The sequence below is a fragment of the Syngnathoides biaculeatus genome, chromosome 11, assembly GCF_019802595.1.
Source record: "Syngnathoides biaculeatus isolate LvHL_M chromosome 11, ASM1980259v1, whole genome shotgun sequence".
Taxonomy (NCBI): Eukaryota; Metazoa; Chordata; class Actinopteri; order Syngnathiformes; family Syngnathidae; genus Syngnathoides; species Syngnathoides biaculeatus.
Genome location: NC_084650.1, coordinates 23876743 through 23896672, shown reverse-complemented (window position 1 = coordinate 23896672; position 19930 = coordinate 23876743). Strand labels below are relative to the sequence as shown.

Below are 19930 nucleotides of genomic sequence, written 5' to 3'. Positions count from 1 at the left end.
GCCCCGTAGCTCAGTGGTTAGACCATTGGTTTGGTAAACCAGGGGTCATGAGTTTGCATCTCATAAGGGCCTCTACTTCCTAAGAGGGGTTGCGCCAGTAAGGGCATCCGGCATAAAAACTGCCAAACAAATAAGAGCGTTCATCTGAGATGTCACGCTGTGGCAGCCCCTAACGGGACAAGTTGAAAGAAACTTATTTATCCAAGTTTTCACTGTAAGAAGTATTTATCCACAACTACCAAAATTGGTCCAACAAAGCTGGACAGATACAATTATCTAAAATGTCTTTAAGTTTGAGAAATAAAAATTGGGACTGCCCTGGCCCAATCCCCAGGTGAAGTGCAATGACCCAATACTTGTGTCCTTACGGGGTAAATTGATGTTACCTAATTGTGTACACATTGATACATATGGAAAGATGAATCTGACCTTTCAGCATCTTGACAGCCACAGTGTCCAGCTGTGCGCGCTTGCCGACTCCGAAGATTGACGCCTCAATTACCTTCCCGAAGGCACCGTGGCCTAAAACCTTTCCTGTATCAACAACACACAAAACGGACAGAATATTTAGATCCACTGATATTTACTGGGGCAATTTCAGCATCCTGAAACAGCTTGACAATGGAGGAGTTACAAAATGTGAATGCATTTGGCAGCTACGGAGACAAGCAAGAGAAATCATGACTTCAATTGGAGCGCTTGAAAAACAGTACGCTCCAATGAGTTGCAGCCACGGAGCAGATGCTTTATTCCTCGGTGTCTTTTTAACGAGTCGTGCAATATTAACTTTTCTTGGCAGGGTGCAATCGAAACACATCCATTAAGAATTCACAGGAATGGAAAACAAAATTTTGGCTATGTCCCTGTATTCTCATCTTTTTGTCCTGCGCACGGCTGCCAACCCCATCTGCGCTCGTTCCACTTGCGAGTCACTCACCCAGTCGTAGTCGGTCCCGTGGGATTTCCCAGGACGAGGAGTCGTAAGGCAGGTATTCGCACTGTTCCTCCAACGGGACCTCCAAAGGGTCCATGATGATGGACAGATAGCCTGTTTTAATGTCCGCTGGGTTAATCTGAGGAGGAGAGACGAAACACTTGTAGCTGAAAATGAAAAATGAAGAGCGTGTAATGCTGGTGCGACTGAGTATTCCCGCTGATGACACCATCCTGCTATGGATCAGCTGTGTGGAGATGTAATGTGTGACAGAGTGAGCAAAAAGTAAATGAAACGCAACTTGGGACTCATCATGCTCGTCCTAGTTATGAGGGAAAATAGCTACGAATGGTTTAATTGCACTCCAAGGAGACATCGGGAGGCCTCTGAGTGCACTACAGTGATCAGAGAGGAGGCTGACGAAGAGGGCAGAGCCCTGGTGAGTCAGAGGTGGAAGGAAGAGGGTTTGGTTTGCCTCATTCCGTCAGCCTATCTCCCAAACACACGGACATGCAACGGCGAAAAGCAGGTGCCTCTGACCCGTTTCACATTGCAGAATATGATGATGAGCAAGGCCCAGAAGAACACTGCGATCACTCCGGTGCCGATGAGTATTACGATCTCCACGCTGGCCTTATCACTGGAACCTAAGCAGAAGGAGAGCAAAGGCATCTTAAAACGGGAGAACTTTAAACTCGCAGGGTATACTCAAAAACCAAATGGGGGATAATGTGTATAACAGCTTCCACCTTTCTGGAAGAACTTCCTACAAGATTTTGATTTGTATTTGTGTGTGTAGCTTAAAACTATTCATCAGCAAAAGTTGTTACTGACAGCAGACCATTCATTTGTGTGGGAATGGAAGATGGATCTCAATAAATGTCTCTTAATTCTATATCCTGGTATACAAATATGTGGGAAGATATACTCTAAATGTGATTACCGTAATTTCCAGCCAACAAGCTGCAACTTTTTTTCCACACACTTTCAAACCCTGCGGTTTATGCAGTGATGCGGCTAATTTGTGCATTTTTTCTAACGGCAACAAGGGGGCACTTGAGCGGAAAAGGTAAGAGTGAGCCCGGAATATATGTGCCAAGGAAGTGACTTTTACCGGCCATGTTAGCGCTGTGCTAGCGTGTTGCTGCTGTGTTACTGGTGTGTCTCAGCAATTTTTACTGGTAAGTTTTTTTTTTTTTTTTTTTAAACTAGCCGTCAGTGCCGCGCTAGCGTTAAACTCTCTCTCTGTACTGTCTTTTTTTCTAAATATCTCATGTTTCAAAGTGGGTTTCAATATGGGCACTTGCGGCTTTAACACGGGTGCGGCATATGTATGTACCAAATGCTATTTCGTTTACAAATGTACTTGGTTAGGCTTATAACCAGGTGCGCTCTGTAGGCCGGGAATTACAGTCAATGTTGATTAATCATACATGACTTTTTGTTCCAAGTAAGCCTGTGATACATGTGCTTTCAGATGCATAGAGGAAGCACACCCATACACATATGAAAATAGATTTATTCTAGTTTAATTCCAGAAAGGATGAGAATTAAAGTTGCGTGTGCTGCCAAACAGAAGAAAGGAGCACATGCTCATAAATATCTTGTAGTTATGCTTGCTGGTTTGATCCTGCGTGTTCTGTGGCAGTACCCAGCCTCAAGATCTATAGAGGCAAAGCCTAAAGATACATTTACAAAAAAAGTACAGGAAAAAAATGCTCAATCATAAGCATGAGGAAAAAAAATCGTTTTTAGCCCGCAGTCAAAAACATTCACTTTTGGGGCTGACATAACTTCTGTTGCCAACATGCTTTTTGTGTGCAGTGTCACAAGTAAATGCTGCTTCGCCACTTTTGCTTTGGACTCTGTGCTCCATTATTTGACCTCAGTGTCGGTCTCGGAGCCCTACTGGGTTTATATTTTATTAACTAACCCTGGCGCATGGGTGGGGAAAGATCCATGATGTCCGCTGACATCTTTAAGTCTCCCATGGTTATCACCAGCTCATCCTATTTTTAAACTGAAGGGAATTAAATCATGATATGACAGAGCATTAGCTGTAGAGGGCGCTACTTCAATATAGTCAACTGTCTGCATTCTACTGACATCCTGAAATTAAATCTTTAAAGTGTAGCATTGAGGCAATCATCAATATGATCAATTACCCATGAAGCCCGCAACTGTGAACCTACTTAATTATTCATCTTGGGTACACAATTACACCGTGATTGATTTTATTGCAGGGGCGCGTGTGAACATGACACCAGCGAAGAAGTATGACGCGTGACTGATTATCATTCTGACCTGTGCATTTGGTGTGAGTGTGTGTGTGTCAGCAGCGAGGTACTTTCTTTACTGTGGTAATTTTGTGTATTTGTGTGTCTCACCAATGACGCGGACGGCAGCTGTTGAGTGCACACATCCCCGCAGGTTGCAGGCGGTGCACGTGTAAAGGCCGGCATCCTCCTCCCGAACTCGCTGGATGCTGAGAGTACGGTTTGAGTCCTGCAGCTGGATCCCTGCAGGAAGTCATTTAATGCTCAGTGAGACATGTACACAAACAATGCACTTGTTTACTTTAACAAATGCCCATACTCTCACATCATTTGCTCAATTATAGCCATTCTTTCCTTGCTGGGCCTGCTTCAATCTATATTCATTACTCATGCATCCTGTCTGTTGAACTAGATGACCCCGCAGCGCTTTGGAGGAACCTGTCACTCACCGCTTTATGTTCTGCGGAGAGGCAGGCTGAGAAATCTAATGAGTTATGATGATCAGCAATGTTCGGATTTCAGTGTGTGCGCATATGAATTGGTACAATATAAACATCTGTGGCGGCACGGGGGACAAGTTCAAATCCCGATCCTGCCGTTGTGGGGTTTGCATGTTCTCCCTGTGCCTCCGTTGGTTTTCTCCGGGTACTCCGGTTTCCTCCCACACGGTAGGTTGGTTGAAGACTCTAAATGTTTGACTGTGAGTGCAGATGGTTGTTTGTGTGTGTGCCCTGTGATTGGCTGGCAAGCAGTTCAAGGGTGTACCCCGCCTCCTGCCTGAAGATAGCTGGGAAAGGCTTCAGCAGTCCCGTGACCTTTGTGAGGATAAGCGGTAGGAAAATGAATGAATGAATTAATTAAGAACTGTGGAAATATTCTTTGTTTGAAAATAATCCAACTATATAAATCTGTGAGAGGGTGCTGGGTAGACTAGAATGCAAAAGAAAAATGTCTTTTTTTTTTTTTCAGAATGACGATGAAATGGAATGAGTCACAGATCTACACACTAAATAAATGCAAACTGTATTCATTTTAAAGTATATTGAGGATTCTTCATGTGAAAATGTAGGTTTGTTGCATGAGCCAATATTACACAACATAATCAATTTTAAACTTTTTTTTGTAACTATCTGAGTTCACGATCACACACCTGGGCTGTGTCACTCACGTCAGTGGATTGGTCCGACTGCAGTGAGAAACACAATCTCTGATGTCCTTCCACACATAAGCCATGGCTTCACAGCGCCTTTACAGCTGCAGAGACTTTATTAAAGATAATATTTCCGCCTTATTTTTAAAAGATCTTTTGGAAGGACTTCTTGTTATTAACGATGATGTGACGAACCCGGAAACGATGCTTCGGCCGGTGGCGGCCTTCGCTGTTGAACTATATTGTATGAAAAGTGACTGGTGCGCGGCCAATTTGGATTTTAGCTCGTTGACTTTTCTCAGTCTCGGCTTGCTTTTCGGCAGAATGTCAGTGTCGTATTTTACATAAACAGTTCGAAAATACCGCTAATCATTTCACGACACTGGCAGATGAGGCAAACGCACTTCGAAAATGGCATTGTTAAAAAGTTGGCCCCCTTTCATTCCATATGAAAGAGATAGATTTTTGTCTTCTTTACTGCAGAATCCATACTCATGTTTAAGATTTCTGAAGCAAGAGCTTAAAATAGGTGGGAACTCATTGAAAGCATGTTTTCCTGTAGTGTCATTGTTTGCACATGAAAAAAAGAATACGGCTGTATTTTTTTAAATTTTTTTCTCAGCACACTGTCGCGATGGACCGAAACTGCTTCGCGAACGCCGCATTGAGCACCCCTGGTCTACAGAGTTTGCACTGATATTAGCATGCATGTGATGCCATTGCGATTTAGGTTACAAGTATTCCACTCTGTTCAAAGCATAGCACGAGCTATGATGTCTACTAACTAGAAACTGAGCTGCATTTGTTTATGGACAAAGTCTGTGGCTACAGTGCATGGCGTTTACACTTCTCGTCCCTAATTTGCTCTGTGTGAGCCTGCTAATTACCGGCCCTATATCTTACATAATTGCCGCTGCATTTGATCTATTTTAAGATGATGACTCACGAGATTTGGTAATGCGATGCATGATGGTTGTTGACTGGATTTTCAGGCATATTTTTCTGGAAATATTCAACAATTTTTTTGTAGTCTCACTACTCTTGGTGGTTTTCTAAAGTGAATGCAGACAAAAGTTATTCATGCACCTGACATTTGGTGGAGCGGCTGATTGTCTTTAAACCACGTGAGGTGGGGCAGAGGCCTCCCTTCTACGTCGCACTCCATGTGCAGCGATCCTGTCACGTTCACCGTCTGGTTGGAGAGACTACGCTTGTAACGAGGTGCCTCCAGGCCTGAGGAAAAAAAAAATTACAAATTACCGATTGGCTTTGTGTGATGCCATGTGCTCAATAAAGTATCACTTATGTAAAAACAGGATAAATTGTGGGTAATATGTCCAGTGAAGCCCCCATATTTACTGATTTTTGGGGAACACATCTTGCATTATTCAGTTTTTGTGCTCTGGCAGGTTTAATTAACATATTACTTTAGCACCAAGTGGTGGAATCTTGGCATTGTTGTCAAGTTGATGTCTTTGCTAAATAACAGATTTTCTCTTTGTTATGGGTCCTTATTCCACCACGTGCTGTCAGTAGTGAAAATGGCAGTATGTTTCAACTTTTCTTCTGATTAAGCTACTTATAACCTCTGAAGTCAACTTTGTTGTTCCAAGTTTCCTGTAATTGTGTGTTGATGCCGAAAGGTGAGTTTAAGAACTTGACCTACATGACCCTTTTTGGAAAGTACTTGTAGTATATGTGTAAAGCAGACTTGTATGCTAGGTAATACTGTTGATAAGCCTCTTGTGAAGTTTGTTCGTGCTGAATAATCAAATTACTGAATATAGCCATTTATGTAACGCGGGTCTATGATTGTGGGCGACACAGTGAGCGGCACATCCATGTCACAGTGATAAGCTGGCAACCAGTTCAAGGTGTATTCTGTTCCCTGCCCGTAGTTACCTGGGATAGGCTCGAGCTTGGCTGCAATCCTAGTGAGGATAAGCAGTGTAGAAAATGATGTATAGCTGGATGGGATCGTGAATGTGTACATGCTGGAAGGATGGCCTTGAGGGTTTATGATCCGCTGTTGTATGTGCTTTGCCACCATCTTGTGACATCTTTACCCAATCAGCAACCCCCATTAGGAACAGATCAATTATTTACAAGAGTTCACTCCACTCCGCGTTCATACAGGACGGCTGAGCGGACAGAGGTGAAGAAAATCTCATTACAGTGCACATCCTGGAGGCACCGGAGCAAAGTTACTGTATGCGAAATGGGCAGATATTGTTTTGTTCAGTCAGACGGCCCCCAGCTCTACTTTCTTCATTATGCGAGACTTGCGTGGGCCGCTCGATACATCAGTGTGCATTTGGAAGCCAGGTTCGTAGAGTGTTGTGTGTTTCCAGGGTGCATTTGTGAAGTATCGGGCTGTATCTATCTGGATATATGGCATATAGAGAGGGTTGAGGCTGGCGCCTCCGTCCTTTTATTTCCCCCTCACCTTTTACAGACATGTATCTGAACAGACAATGCTTCTCGCCACTCCGCCTGCTCTGCACTTCACACACATAGTGACCCTCATCCTGCAGCTGTACGGCGGGTAGGGTGAAATCCAGGACCCAACTGTTGGACGTTTCCTGGAAGACGAGCTGTCCGTCAAGGGCGACAGCGTAGAGATGCACGCTTCTGCAATCCAAGTCTTGGGGCTTGCCCTGCAGGGCACGGGGGTCCAGGCGGTACCACTGCAGCCGCTCATAGGTATAATTGTCGGCACTGCAGCACAGAGAGACCTTCTCTTGCTCCAGGGGATTCTCTGATGGATGCACATTTACGCTGAAACCCTCAGGGATGGCTTTGAACACGCGCGCGCACACACACACACACACACACACACACACCACACACACACACACACACACAAATACTTTAAAGTGGATATTTTCTGAAAAATGTTTGTGTAGAAATTACTGGGTGTATGCATTGACGGCAACTTTTCAAATTCCATACTCTAGCAACAAGTCTAACTACTTTTACAATGTGGTTGCTATCAACTTTTGAGAAGTGGCTCATGCTAAAATGACAAAATGAGTTTTTATGTGGCACATACTACATACTAATAATGAAAATAATAGATATAGAGTAGGTAAAAAAAAGGTCTACACACTCGAAAAATGATGGAATCATAACTTGTACAACTCATTAAAAAATATTTTAAGAGGTTAAGCGAAAAAAAATTGGCATCATGGGATTCCACACCTGTGCACACTCATTACTAATACAGGGAGTCCTCGGGTTAAGACTGTCTTGACCTAAGACGTTTCGACTTTACAATGCCCGTCCCCCATCCGCCATTTTGTCTGGCTAATGCTTGTCTGTGTTTGTGCGCCGGGACTATAGTCAAATTTTTTTTGCCCTCCCTTTTAGACATTTTTGCTCCAAAGAAGAAAGCTATGTCTTTTAGCAATGGTTCTGCAGAAATCAGAAAATCAGCAGAAAAGAAAATCCATTACCAGGGAAACGAAGCTCAAGATCATAAAAAGATTGGCGAAAGGAGAGACATCAGCACCACCAAAGCTTCAGTCGGTCGACCGTGGTGACATTTATTAAAGACAAACCCCGTATTTTAGAGCATGTGAAGGGTTCTGTTCCTATGTCGGATACAATGATCACAAAACAAGGTTCTTTGATACTTGTCAAGATGGAGAGGCTTGAGGACCAGATTCCTTTGAAATAGCTAAGCACAGCCTCCACTTCTTCTCCATCCACCTCTCAGCAGTCATGCTAAGTACATCATCTTGTTTATTTCAATGTAAATTCTGACTGTAATGGTGGAATCCAACTTAAGTCGAAATTCGAGTTAAGTTGCTACCGTAGGAACGGAGCTCAGTCGTAGTCCGAGGACTCCCTGTATGTGGCTTTGCTCAGAATTAACCAATCATTTTCAAAATCACATTAAATGGGAGTCAGCAAGCGTTGGCCACTATTTCAAGTGCCGCTGTTTAACCCCCAATACATTTCAGATGTTCTTGGAGGCTTTTCCTGACATTGTTTCCCCACTTTTCCGCAAAAGCCTGAAGGTTTTACACTGGCAGTGACTATTTTGAAGTGTTCATTAGTTCTTCGACCTTACCAGAGGTCTTGTTCCAGCTGAAGAAATACATCCCCAAAGCATCATAAAACAAACCCATGTGAGAAATGTGCTATGGTCTGATTTAAAAAAAAAAAAAAAATGCTGACCTTTTGAAGCTTTGATAACTGTGCTATCTCTGGTACGCTTCTGTTGTGGCATCATTAAAAGCCACAGAAAACGCTTTTGGAGAGTCTAATATTTTGTTTTTCCGTGTTAACTCTTTCAGAGATATTTTTAGTGCAATGAACCACAGTTTACACTACTGAACACTACAGCTACAGTAATACATCCAACAGAGTTGATCAAAACTGAGCATATTATATGTAAATGCAACATTTTTGATGGATGTCATTTGATTGTGCAGGTGGATATGTTGTGGTCTATCTGTTATCTATCAGGCTATCAGTGGATAATGTTTCCCCCCCGCCGTAATCATGAGGTTTCACCAATTACAGGAAGACACTTTTGTCTCCTACTCAATAATACACCATCTTTGGCTGAAAATGACATTTCTGTACATTTTTTTAAGCACCACCTTGCAAAGCTGCAAGCACAAATAAAAATGTGATGCCTTCGAGTGTTATAAAATGCAAATATCAGAAATAGTAACAATTCAGACAAGAATGAATAAAACACCAAAGCAGAGAGCATCTATCACTTGAGGGAAATTTTATGGCAGGAAAAGTGAGCCCAACATACAGTAGCCTACTCACTGGTTACGTAGAAGTAGATGAGACGCTCATCTTTGCCAATTTTGTTCTCTGCAGAACACTTGTACAGGAGAGACACACTGGCGTTGCGAATTTGCAGCCGGCTCACTGTCTGTGATATGAGAAAGAGTGGAGCAATGAAGTTGGCTGTCAAGTGCTTTTGTGAGTAGACACCTGCTTGATTGTGTTGGCAGGTTAGCACAAAGCAAACTTTCCTCAGATGTGACTAAACGCAGCATGACTTTGTGTGTGTCTGTGCGCGCTTGTATTCATACACTCATGTTAATTTATTTTTGTTTTATCTGCAATGGTTTCCTCTTCTGTGCAGAGGACGTGAAAATGTGTGTGTTTACATGTAACCCTTGCAGGAAGCCTGCAGAGGAAGACCGTTCTAAATATTTCTACTGTGGAAATGGCTCTTGATTGACAAATTTGGTCATGGAGCTCAAAAATTCGGGACGCTCCCACAGAAACATTTGACATTCACCACATTTTGCACTGTACATAAACAAGTGTGGCAAGTCACACTTTTTTTTAACCTTTTGTCGTCCATCCATGACTTCTACAGATGTTTCAATGGGCTCCAATTCATTCACAGCCCCTTCTAAGCAAATATCCTGCCAGTCTGGAATCGGGTCACTGCGGCCCTTTCCGTCTGGTCGGACCCTGGAGAGAAACACATTGATGACGTCTCCCCTCATTGACATTCACAGTATAGAGTGGACAGTGGGGGATATGAGACCCCCCCCACACACACATGAATGAGTTAGTGGTTTGAATAAAAGGGACAGGCTAATATGACTGAAGAAAAGATACGTGTCAACTTGTTTGACCAGGACAGTAGAAAAGGGAAGTAAAACTGTTAAGCTCAAGAGAAGGTCAACAAAATTTACTTAGGATTGGCCTTGAAATGAGATGAAAATCTGACCTATGCGGACACACTTGGGATGCCCACGCAAAACTTGAAGATGTATGGTACGGCCTGAAGCCCGTATGAAGCGGAAATGAAGCCTTGTTGGAAGATAGTGACCAAAGGTTAATAATAAAGAAATATAGGAATAGTATCACCTCAGGTTAAAGGAATATGAAAAAGCCCAACAATTTGCTATGCATGGTTGTGGAAAGAAATTATTTGATCATACCAAGGGATTGAGAACAGATGGAGAATGGGGGGGAGCCCAAGGCGGGGAAATATATGCCTGCTAATAAATGTGTGTGAAAGAACAGTTGGGCTCGGTGTGATTTATACTGTAGTAGTCAAATATGAGTTCACAGTGAGGTGGTTGCATTTCCAGCACATTAGCATATGTGTGGTTTGTGTTGTTATAAAGCAGGAAGGATGCTGGATGATGTAATGGAGCAGGGAAGGATCCGAGAGACTGACTCGAGCTTCTGTCTTTCCCCTCTTCATGCACTGCATCCCGCTCTATTTCTTTTCTGTGGACCAGTCAAAACTGTCCATTGAAGATTATGTTTTCTCTTACGCTCGGCTGCGGGTATTGTTGAGGACATACGGGCCCCACTTCCTCCACTGCCAGGTGATGGTGGGAGCTGGGAGACCATCGGCGGTGCACGTTAGCGTCTGGCCACTGCCGCTGGGGTAAGGACTGGATGGCTCTGCCACTTCTTTCTCACTTATCTGTGGGGCAACTGTGGGAGAGGAGAACTGGCTAAAGTAAAAGTAAATTTTAAAAAAATTACAGTAGGCTGTTCTTACAGAGGTGGGAAGTATCGAAGAACGTGTACTTCATTCCTGTACTTAAAGGGGAAATCCAGTGCTTTTCATGAACAGTGTATCCAATAGGTCATGTAATATGTACACTATTTTGACAATGTGATGTTAAATCCTCTCACATTTAATAGTGCTTTGAGAAGATTTTTATCGACAATTATGAATTTTCAGGGGCGCTGCCATTTTCGCGAGTCACATGACCTACGTGTGCGGATGTGACGTGTACTGTGCCGCAACAAAGGCTCGATTACGTGGGACACCATTTATACCCAGTGCCAATTTCTCGTATTTATCCTCATCTGATGAAGAAATAGCAGTATCGGTTGATCGGGAAGACGGAGGAATACTTCCATACAGATTTGAACCTGTTGCTGTAAATGTCGAATATTCGGACGGGAATGACGCGGAGTCTGACGAGCGAGCTCTGGCAATGGGCCGCGAGCCGAGCTTCCAGGCGCCAGAGGCCGTTAGCCCTGGACACCGAAGCTAGGCTAAAGGCCTCCGCCGCCACTGAAGCTTGGCTAAAAGCCTCCCCCGATGTCGAAGCTTGGCTTGCATCCCGCCGCTGGAGCTCGCGGCCTGCCTTCTGCGGCGGCGGAGGCTTTTAGCCAAGCTTCGGTGGGGTCGGAGGCCTTTAGCCTAGCTTCGCTGTCCGGTGCTAACGGCCTCTGCTGCCGGGAACCTCGGTTCACGACCTCGCTCGTCAGACAATGCGCCATTCCCGTCCAAAGAACCATCCGCGGCTGCCGGCCCGGAGCTCCCGGGGGCCTTTGTTTAGGCACTTATGTCGCCTGTAGGCCTCTGAGTATTCAGACTCTGTCATTCCGCCTGACGAACAATCCAAATATTCAACATTTACAGCCACAGGTTCAAATCTGTATGGAAGTATTCCTCTGTCTTCCCGATCAACGGTTACTATTATTTCTTCATCAGATGAGGATAAATATGAGAAATCAGCGCTGGGCATAAATGGCGTCCCGTGTAATCGAGCCTTTGTTGCGGCACAGTACACGTCACATCTACACACGTAGGTCATGTCACTCGCGAAAATGGCAGTTCCCCTGAAAATTCGTAATTGTCAAAAAAATCTTTTCAAAACACTATTAAATGAGAGAGAATTTAACATTACATTGTCAAATTAATGTACATATTACATGACATATTGGATACACTGTTCATGCAAAGCACTGGATTTCCTCCTTTAAGTAGATTTTTTTTCAGTAACTGTATTTACTTGGATTTTTTTCGCCTGACTTTTTTTAATTGTAGCGTATGTACGTTCTCCTCCTGACATTTTAAAAATGAGCTTGTCACTTTTAAAACCTAACGTCAGCGATGACGCTGCATAAAAATCAGAAATCTGCAAAACTAATTAAGCGAGTCAAGCGCATAGACTTTAAAGATAGATGTCCCCTTTGAGCTTCGTGTCTACGGGAAGATTAAGATAGATCGGGCAAAATGTCAGCACACTCCATATACTTAAGCTAGTGGAGGCAATGAGTCGGCGCATTCCATGTTTGATGACTTCACAAAACAACAAAAATAAAATGCATTCACATTGTGTCGTCTATGGTTGCGCACCCGTCGTGCAATCATATCAGGGGAAAGCTGAACTAAGAATAAACTTTCATCGGTAAGACTTATTTTTGGCTCTTGTAAAGCACCTTCAATGAATGAACCATGTTAGCATTTCGGAAAGCTAGCTTGTTGAAGGTTGGAAGTAAATTGTTTCAGGTTTGAGCATTAGTTGCCCACGGCTAAAATGAAACAGTTGGGGGAGGGAACAAAAGAAAGTAGCCATAATTTGATCATTTTAACTTTTTCCCCATCAGACTGTAAGTAAAGTAGAAGTGCTAAGAAGAAACTGCACTACCTGTACCGCCATCTGCGGGCGATTCTCAATCAGCCCGTGAGGAAGTTCGTTTGCTTTGTGAAAATCACTTTCGGCTTTCTCTCACACTCCTTTTCTACCATAGAAGCCCAATCAGTCGAGATAGACGGCCACTCCACACTGAGTCTTGGGTCTGCTTGAGATTTCCTTGCACCTGTCACCTACTGCTTGCTTATGTGGGGTTCAGATGTTTATTTGATAATTTTTTTTATGGGTGAGGAGCGTGGTCTTTGACTTGCTCCATGTGTAAAGCTGTGGTGATTTGGCTCATTATAGATCAAACTGAATTGAATTCTTCAACCAAAATAAACTCACTCCATGGGGAATGGGCATGACTTCCAAAATCTCTTTGTTTTTGTAACTTTGGCTTTCCCACAGTCTGCACTTCTTTTAGTCATTTGTTTTAATTTCTTCCCCAAATGACTTGATCACCCCACAAAAACTAATAAAGCTCACCTCGGGCCAATATCAGTTTAAAAAGTTAATGCGAGATATCGTAGATGATCTCTGGATATGTTCTTAGTCTCTTGTGCTTCAGAAACTGAATTGACGCAAATGCCTTTGAGCAGAGCTTTGGCAGAGTCTTTCCCACTGTGGCTGTTTTGGTTATTTCAACGTTCAGAGCTTTTCAACTTATCTCACCCTGTGAAAAATAATAGCTGTCATCTTGGCTGTAATAGTCCCATAGACTAAGTCATTTCTCTTTGCATGTTTGAAATTGCACTAATTCTGTTGGTCACCCAAAATGCTCAGAACTGCCTGGATCTTGTCATCGAATCAGCTGTCCACCCTCTTTTCCTCCATTCTTACAAGAACTTCTTTTAACGGACACACACAGGCGTACATGTCAGCAGTTAAAATGTGAAAGCAAAATGCCATGACATGTTCAACCATTCATCGTGCATCAGCCCACACTCTCAAGACCTATGAGAACTTACAGAAAGGGCATCGAGGCGAGGAGGAAATAAGTCTGCCACCGAATATGGGTAGCTTTGGTTGGAAATACAGTGGAGTGAATAAAAATACCAGGGTAAATGGGAAGGTTCAAGTTCAGTAAAATAAAAGGGCCCCTTTGATAAAAACTCCTGTTAATAACTGATTAGCGGATTTACTCTAAAAGGTGCTGCCCACTTTTACAAGCCTGTATATAACATTCTCCCACCCAAATAGAAGATAAACTTCCATCAAATTACCTTAGATATGCAGTACAGCATGTTCAAAACAGGAAAATCATAACTTTTGTCATACATTGCTATTGTGATTTGAATAAAAGCTCAAAGTGTGGTGGAGATTTGTCCTTTGTCAACTCTTCCTCTAGGAACAGGATTGTTTTCATGGCCCCTTCATCCAGAATAAAACTGGGGGCAAGGGGATGTGCAACTCATTTCCCCACCTAAAAGGGTATCTATTGCATATTCAGTTTTATTCTCTTGTCAAACATTTTAGATTGAAACTATTTTTCCCACAAATAAGAAAACACACACACAATCTGCTTTGCCACACAACCACATTTGGCGAGCGGTTACCATTGACAACGAGTGTGATGTTGAGTCTCCTCTCCAGGGCAGCTTCACTGTTATAGAGCACCACCATGTAGAGGCCAGCATCCCCGGGACGAACATCCCTGATCTCCAAGGCATGGTTAAGGTGAATCTTCATGCGCTTCATCTTGAACTCGGGTCTCTCGTTAATCAGCTTTCCGTCTCTGTACCTTTTACGCACAACACAACAGAGTACAGCTGCTCCAGTGCCTCCCGTTGAGGTGCACTCCCCTAATTAAGTGGGTAATTCTCAAGGTGGGGAGGCGTAATTATGCTTTTAGAAACTGCTGTTAGACTTAATGGACACAACGGGGAGCCTCAACTTACCATCGTGTTCCAGGCGTGGGGAAGGCAGATACATTAACATGCAATTTGAATGACTTCTGGCCGGATGTTACCTCCACCGAGGGTCCGCTCCTGTAGTCCAGGGTTATAAATGGCTTTTCTGGGATAAAAGAGAAGATATTCTACTTCTCATGTGGTATAAAGTGCAGCGAAAATAACTTTGTTGACGATAACTGGTGAAATAACTAAAGGGAAGGACATGTTTAAATAATGACCAGCAGTTGAAAACATCTGCGGTTGAATTTATTTTCAAGTATGACTCAATTTCTTCCAAAGCAATTTTATATTGAAGTCTTAAGTATCCATCAATCAATTTTTTTGATCGGGCTCGCCCTCAGTAGGGTTGTGGGTGAGCTGGAGCCATTCCTTGTTGACTTTAGGCGACAGGCAATTTAGAACCTCAATGAATGCGAATATGATTTTGGAACGTAGACAGAAGCCGGAGCACCCGGAGAAAAGCCATACAAACATCGGGAGACGTCCAAACTCCACACAGGAAGGCTGCAGATGACATTTGAAACCCAATCCTTGGAACTGTGAAGCAGACGTGCCAACCACGAAGTGTGTGCTGCCCAGACTAAATAACAAGAGTTCCAAGATCCAACCACGACAACAACACATAGTAGAGAAATACTGTAGTTGAAAGTTAGCCTCTTTCTAGGTGTCAGATCCTGATCCAGCCATTTGGATCAGATTACCCCAACATATGTTAAATCGTCTTTGACAGTGTCTGTTTTCTTTTGGTTGCCTCACTAGGATCTTTCTAAATCTATTACACTGATGTTGCAGCTGCATTCACCTGAAAACTAAAGCCTCATTTGTTTCACTTTGTTACACTCTTTCTACACTATTTGTTACACTTCTATGTTGTGTAACTTTTTTTTTTTTTTTTTTTTTTTTTTTTAAATACAGGTTGGTACCCTCTCCAGCACTCAAAAAGTACAAAGGTATGTTTTCAAACTATCAAGCTTTGGTAAAGATAGAGTACCTTTGGCTGTACTGACCACTAAACCCCAAGGAATTCTTTTCTGACGGACCCTTACTATCTTAATATTCAACGCGCTTATCAAGAAGTGTCAAAACAATTGTAAAATGATTCACATTCACACCATTGGGCAATTTAGAGTTTTGTATAGAGTAATCCAAACATTTTGTATTTTTCTTTTAAGACAGCATGCCATGTTTAGGGAATGTCTCACAGTATGTATCAGAACTCCTCTTTCAGATGCCAGTATCATACTGAGCATAATAAGCCAATTTTCCTCAATTGCCTCGAGGCATAGATAATAGGGAATGACAACATATTAATATCACAGCATATCATTAGCTCTCACCATCAATATCAATGCATCAGGGATTAATATTGCTGCTGCTTCATGCTGTCTGTTGTTTCCAAGATCACTGTATTATGTTGTTCACACTATCCTTGGCAAGATAGAATAAAATTCAATGCTCTATACTCCTTATCGTTGTTACCGTTGCAGGTGAGCTGAAACCCAACCCAGATGACTTTCGGTGAGAGACAGGATACATCCTGCATTGGTTGTCAGTCGATTGCAGGGCACATACAGACAGACTGTCATTCACATTGACGCACTTTTAGAAACTTCATTTAACCTAACACATGATTTTGGAATGGAGAAAGCCACAATACCCAAAGAAAATGCCTCACAGACGTGAGCTCAAATTAAAGTATTTGCTTCCATGAGTCCACACTTGGATTGAGTTAGTTACTTCTCCACAATGGACCTTTCCGACCTGTCAATCTCGCGTACAATAATAGCTAATCAGATAGTCACATTGTCTTAACCCCTGGCTTGATACGCCTCTCTCGCCATATTGTCCCAGAAGCAATGCTGGCTGTCAGTAGTGTGCGCTTGGAAAATGTTAATGTTACGAAAAAAATGGTCCTCAGATAGACTTGGGGAACGTGCCATTCTGATTAAAGATATCCTGCTAAGTTACAAGGGGCCCGGTTGATTCATTTTCTAAAGCCTAAAACACAGTTGACGAAGTGTCTACAATGGATTAAGGCTCGCGGAAGACCCCACGTACAACTAATGTGAACAATATCAACAAACACATGGCTGTATGTTCGAAGATAAGTGAGGGAGAAGTAACTTCTCTGAGTTTGATTGAATTATTATCAGTGCTTTATACATAACAGGAGTCCAACTTTCACTTTGTTAGTGTATTGCTGACCTGCTGAATGAAGTGTGTAATGTTTTATGCCCAAGAGTCGCGTTAGGGATATGTAAATGTGCGATGTCATGCATGAGAAATGTCTATTTGCCTATTTGTATCACATCGGAGTTTTAAGACATAGCACTGGCTTCCATTACGAGCCAAGTCAAATGAATTACTTTATTATTATTATTATTTATCACTTATAAAGACTACAATGATATTACTTGTGATCTTTCCAAGTAAAAAGTACTCACCCTGCTTTATATCCGCAGTACGATTCCACTATTTTATCCTGTTGGATTTCAATATGTAGTTTGTGAGGCGTCAAACCTTTTTGCATCGATCGCAAATATTTCGCAGTAACTCTGACACTGCGTCCTGCTCCGTCCAAAATGTTACTTCCATGTACATATCCTTGTGTGAAATAGTCGAGAACTCTCTGTAGAACTCTCTTGGACAAGTCTGACGCATTTGGCAAAAAACATACGCCAATATTATCTGGAATACGTGATAGAGAATTGACTTCAAGCATGTTCTGTTCAGTCGCCATTTTGAAAGCTTGTGGGACATGGCCAAGGGGGTGGAGCTTAAGCTCGCCATCGGAAAGGTCCATTAGATAGTGTATCGGTAAAATTTTATATCTAATGTATATAAACATTTGTCTACATGTACTTGGCTGGCAAGCAGTTCAGGGTGTATCCTGGCTTCTCCCCAATGACAGCTGGAATTGGGTCCATCACTCAAGCAACAATTGTGCGGATAAGCATCTCAGAAAATGGATTAGAAGAAAAATTGTTATCCAAACAATGCAACGGTATGTCAGTTTGGTGATCCAACAATATTTTTTTTCTATATAAGAATGCCACTCCAGCTGTCATGAGTGTGTACACACCGTGAACTATGACCTGCATTGTTTTGGTCTGCGTGGAGTCCATGCTCGTGACGTTGCAGGTGTATGGACCAGTGTCCGTAGCAGAAGCGCTCTGAATTGTCAGGATGTTGACTACTTCTGTGGCATGAGGCAGTGTATCTCGACGGTATTTAATGTCTACGGAGTTGTTGGTCTGAGAAGAGGAAACAAGACGATGAGTTTAGTTAAACATCCTGGAAACTTGGTGATGCGATATGAGGCAACCAGATTTCTGGCAATCTTTGCTAACCTGTTTTCCTGGATAGGACCACTCGATGGTCACCCCAGTGCTGAACTCTATCTGCACTGTGCAGTTCAGGGTGAGGGTCTCCCCCGCTAACATCTCCACAGGCTCCTCAGGAAACAGCTTGACATCGTAAACCTGACTTCCTGTCCGGGAAAGACAGAGGGAGGGATACAGGGAGGGAGGTCACGGTGACATTGTCAGCACTTTTTCCTTCCTCACGCGACCAAAGGAAATGGCTGTCTTTGGACTACAGGAACCATCCTACTCTACACAAGCTCACAGTATTTCCAGTGATGTGTCAAAGGTACTGACATTACGAGAATGATGTGAAGTCTCAATTGAAGATAAAAGAGAAACCGCAAGAAATGCTTGTACACTGTCCATTGTGGTCTTTAGTCATACCATTGTGATTGTTTTTTAGCAGTCTATAAATGTCACGGCTAATCCTCGCTCCCCGTTCTCTCTCCTGACTCAAGGTTCAAAGGACAGCAAGGCTTATTTCATAATTCAGGTTTTTATTATTGACTAAAATTCTCGGCAACACTTGGCCAACATCAGCATGACACATCCTGCAACTAGTCTGGCCTTCAAAACACTCTCTAAACATGCTAGTAAAATAGCATCTCCCCAAGGTGGAAGGAGGGGAGGGGGTAACCTTTTTTTCCCCCAACAAAACAAGCCTAATGGTTGAGTGCCTGTGGAAGTCTTACATTCTGCTTGTCTCACACTCAGACTCCTCACTGTCGACATTTTTGTGTGTCTCTTTCCTAAAAACAATTGTCTCCCAAGTCTTTTAGTTGTCTCTGTGGCATACTCACCTTGCTTCTCTTCACCTTCCTCATCATCTCAATGTCTGCCTCATGCTTTTATTTGTCTTTATAAGGCAATAATTGGTATAAAAAAAAAAAGAAAGGAAAGAGCCGTTGTTCCAGCAAGCCAATTTAGATCCAGTATAACCTTCATTATGCTTACAGTTGCCGCATTTATGGGCTTCCTTAGTATTGTGTTGTGGTAATGCTAGCTAATAGTGGGTAGAATGTACCCCTCTGACCGAACTACTCGCACTCCCCAGGCCCCCTCAATAAGATTCTTCTAGCACGATCACTGCTCAAACCACAAGTGTGACTTTGTTTCTTTCGTTCTTCTCCTTTGAATCTGTGCCGGTAATGGCACACGCTTTTGGGGAAATAACATAAAATAAATGGAATTGGCAGCAATAAGGACTAATTGAGATGCACAATGATAGCATTTTAATTGTTCAACAACTGGTTTCATATTTGGGGAACAGTCATAGAATTGGATCCGTTGTGTTTTTGTAGCTTTATAGCCTAAAATTGGAATGTTCCGTCAATATGTAACTCGTGCTATGAGGCATATTGTTAAGCATTTGACCATTTATTTTGAGGAGGTCTCGCCTTAGACAATACTGTGATCTTACACGAGTTGTCATCATAAACGTCTAAACAAGCATTCCCCAGATTTAGGATTCGAGCACAAAACATGTTTGTGCTCAATTAATAGTGGACGGCTTCTCTTCTTTTATCACACAGCAATATAGGATAGTTCATGAGACATGTCTGAAATTAATGTCTCTTTTCATACCTTATTACATGTTCATCTCAATAAATTAGAGTATTGTAGTAGTAATAGTAGTACTGACCGGGATTTGAACCCCAATACTCAGAACTGTGAGGCCAACGCTTTACAGCTGCACCACTGTGCCTCCCCAATTCAGTGTCATATCAAGTAAATCCAAAAATTTGGTGGTAATGGACCCAAAAAGTGTGTTCCCACGTTTGATAAAGGTATAAAATTCATGACATACATTTTCAGTTTAATTAGTAAAACATTTTTGTACAATATTCGGATTTATGAATATACAACCCTACAGCTGTATTTGATGCATTTTTTTTTTGACCATTTGAGTTTCCA

At 42.5% G+C, this 19930-nt stretch overlaps 1 protein-coding gene across 1 annotated transcript in view; it reads right to left on the bottom strand.

Annotated features, from left to right (window-relative positions):
- Nucleotides 1-19930, bottom strand: part of flt4 (fms related receptor tyrosine kinase 4) — a 60816-nt gene that overhangs the window by 8814 nt on the left and 32072 nt on the right. The window contains exons 6-18 of the mRNA XM_061835525.1: nucleotides 18002-18141; nucleotides 17734-17905; nucleotides 14637-14754; nucleotides 14295-14479; nucleotides 10630-10795; nucleotides 9685-9811; nucleotides 9149-9257; nucleotides 6807-7157; nucleotides 5447-5593; nucleotides 3322-3453; nucleotides 1475-1581; nucleotides 938-1073; nucleotides 430-534 (exon numbers count right to left, since the gene is read on the bottom strand). Of these exons, the coding sequence (XP_061691509.1) occupies nucleotides 430-534; nucleotides 938-1073; nucleotides 1475-1581; nucleotides 3322-3453; nucleotides 5447-5593; nucleotides 6807-7157; nucleotides 9149-9257; nucleotides 9685-9811; nucleotides 10630-10795; nucleotides 14295-14479; nucleotides 14637-14754; nucleotides 17734-17905; nucleotides 18002-18141 (1995 nt within the window). The remainder of the gene's footprint in view (nucleotides 1-429; nucleotides 535-937; nucleotides 1074-1474; nucleotides 1582-3321; nucleotides 3454-5446; nucleotides 5594-6806; nucleotides 7158-9148; nucleotides 9258-9684; nucleotides 9812-10629; nucleotides 10796-14294; nucleotides 14480-14636; nucleotides 14755-17733; nucleotides 17906-18001; nucleotides 18142-19930) is intronic.